The 2,645-nt window shown below is 35.4% G+C and overlaps 1 protein-coding gene across 1 annotated transcript; it reads right to left on the reverse strand.

The window, feature by feature from the left end:
- Nucleotides 1–628: 628 nt before the first annotated feature.
- LOC126456709 (uncharacterized) lies at nucleotides 629–2,189 on the reverse strand. The gene has a single exon (XM_050092449.1). The coding sequence runs from the start codon at nucleotides 2,067–2,069 to the stop codon at nucleotides 831–833; it is 1,239 nt and encodes a 412-aa protein (XP_049948406.1). The 5' UTR covers nucleotides 2,070–2,189; the 3' UTR covers nucleotides 629–830.
- Nucleotides 2,190–2,645: the final 456 nt, after the last annotated feature.

A 2,645-nucleotide genomic window follows, 5' to 3' on the forward strand; every position in this document is an offset into this window, starting at 1 on the left:
ACACACAGGAATGAATAGAGAAACTATTGGTGCATTCCATAAAACAGATGCTTTAAACATAACATGTAAATATATACTCATGAAGATGTGTGTCTGTAAGCCTCAATTCACTATGCTCGAGAAAATTTTCTTGGAATACATATAATGTACTACACAAATGTGGGAATGGAGATCGCTGTGTCTTGCAGTGAGCCATTACATAATTAAATAATAACATCAAATACCCTTCCAAAGATGCTTAATGTAGGCCATTAATGCTTTAAAAACATATGTTAAACTCTGCTATTTGTAGGGAATATGAAAGAGCAGTCTAAAATAACCTAATCTCCTTGTAGGAAATGGTTTAAATATATGACACATTACTGGGAAAAATAAATAATTTTCATAAACTATATTTATATATCAAGTTGGTCAGTTTTCAGACCAAACATTCATTCTTCTCAAAAATTACCCCTTAAAGTACATCAGTGAGTTTAACAAAAACAAAACATTAAATTAGGGCAATGAAACAGAATATTTGACACTTAAACTATCCTAATATGAAGGAGACATTATTCCAATACGTGTGTTCATCTGAGTAAAACAGAGTTAGTACATTATATGTAAACAGTTTTTATCAAGCACGTGTCCTTCAATGTATTCTCAATTTAACTCTTTTAAAAATCATACTTTAAATGTACCTTAATTAAAGAGAAATTAAAATTTGACATTGTAAATTACATTTCTTCAGTTGACTTCTTTGCTTCGAGCTAACAGAGACACATATTTTCACTGAACATGACACCAACAATCTTTTGGATATCAATGAAAAAATTAATGTTGGATGCAGATTATTTGTTGGTTTCAAGTGGATAATTTGCTGCCAGCCAGTGGACATATTTCTGCAGCATATGGTCCTGTGGATGACAATTTTGCCACTCACCTGTTACAAAAATTTTATACGAGTCACTTCCATATCTGCCAATACCAAAGAGCTGAATTGGGTCTTCCCAAGATTTATGTCTAAACTCATATGAAAATTTCTTAATCGAATATGCTCGTAAACGATGAAAGCCTAGAGGAGTTATAAACTGTGACAGCTCAGTAATATCTGCATCAATGATGTCATCAGCTGTTGGCCAGCGTTCAATGAATCTGTAAAAACTTTCCGTAGCTCTTTGTGCCTCTGTCTTTGTGAGAAAAATTGTGGCTAGCAAAAGTTGCCATGGATCATGAAAGAGTGTTTCTTGAATGAGATTAAAGGGGGACTTTGGAGGTATCCATTTTCTAGGTCTTACCTCATATTGACGCAATGCTCCTTCCTTTACATTAGACAATGGTATGGAATTTAAACATATATTACTCAGTTGCGATGTTAAATTTGATTTCTCTGAATGTTTCACAGTATTACACAATCCTGACACTGAACTTTGGTGTTCCACTGTATTATGATGCGCTGCTGATAGCACTTCTGCATGGGAATCGTCCACTGAAGTCCAACACTCTGGAACTTCACAGTCTTCAGTCTTGATTGAAAATTTCATTGCCAAATATTCTGCGATTGTGTCTTGCCGTATCCCGTTTTCAAATGTTGGGCTTTCTATACACATGTCTTCTGCAAATATGTCTTTCTCATCCTCTTGCTTGAAATAGTAACTGTGGTCTATCAGTGACCTACTTTGTTCGGGTACTATTTCTGATTTTACTATCGTATCACGAAACAGTTCATTTGCTGTTGATTCTGGTGCATGTATTTTTGGTGCTTTCGGGTTATTTTCCAACAAAATCTCATCAGCATCCTCTGTACACAAATTGTGATGCGATTTCTGGCTAAAGATGGACTTTGTGTCACAACAAGTTTGCGGCCAAGTTAAGTTATTGTCTTTTAAATATTTCCACAGCTCTACGCTCGATCTAAGCCGTTTTCCATCAGGTGCTATCAGGTAACTGTCGAACCTATTTTTTGATAATCCTGACTTTCGTCGACGCATTAGCTTCCACCAACCTTCAGGTATCTCCGTCGAATACCTTTTAACACGACGAACTCGTGGGGCTGGTTCAACATTTCCTCTGCCTTCCACAGCGTTCATATTATTAAAAAATCATTACCGCGAGACACTTGTTCCTAGAGAGATCGAAGGATTAATTCTGTCCCCAAACAAATGTATACATCACTTCACATCACATAACACCATGTACACAACTCTCCCTCTCCATGCGCCTAAACCAGAGATTACATACTACGCGGGCTTTCAGATAAAAAACAAATTTTAAAAGTAATTTAGTTTTGAAATCTGTTAAATACTGAAATTTTAATTTTATTGTTAGTTTCATCTTATAATTTCCAGGACTCATGTTCCTCAATATTTTAAAATCATATTCAATTTTACTGGAAGTTTATAATTGACTGCAAATTTGTCCATGGAATTTGTACTTGATGTGGTTACGGCGGAGCATGCAGTATCTAATATTTGCATTATTATTTGACCTTCGGCCCCGTGCACCGTATAGCCAAATGCTACAATGGGTTATGAACAATGAAAATGAATAATTGGTAAAATATTAATCGCTGGCGATGGTTAACTGATCTCTGAGTGTCACTGTAAAATTCTAGAGTGTAATTTTGACGAGTGTTCACAAGGCTGGAAGTTATAAAATATTCGCAC

Source organism: Schistocerca serialis, chromosome 2, assembly GCF_023864345.2.
Source record: "Schistocerca serialis cubense isolate TAMUIC-IGC-003099 chromosome 2, iqSchSeri2.2, whole genome shotgun sequence".
In the NCBI taxonomy this organism is placed as follows: Eukaryota; Metazoa; Arthropoda; class Insecta; order Orthoptera; family Acrididae; genus Schistocerca; species Schistocerca serialis.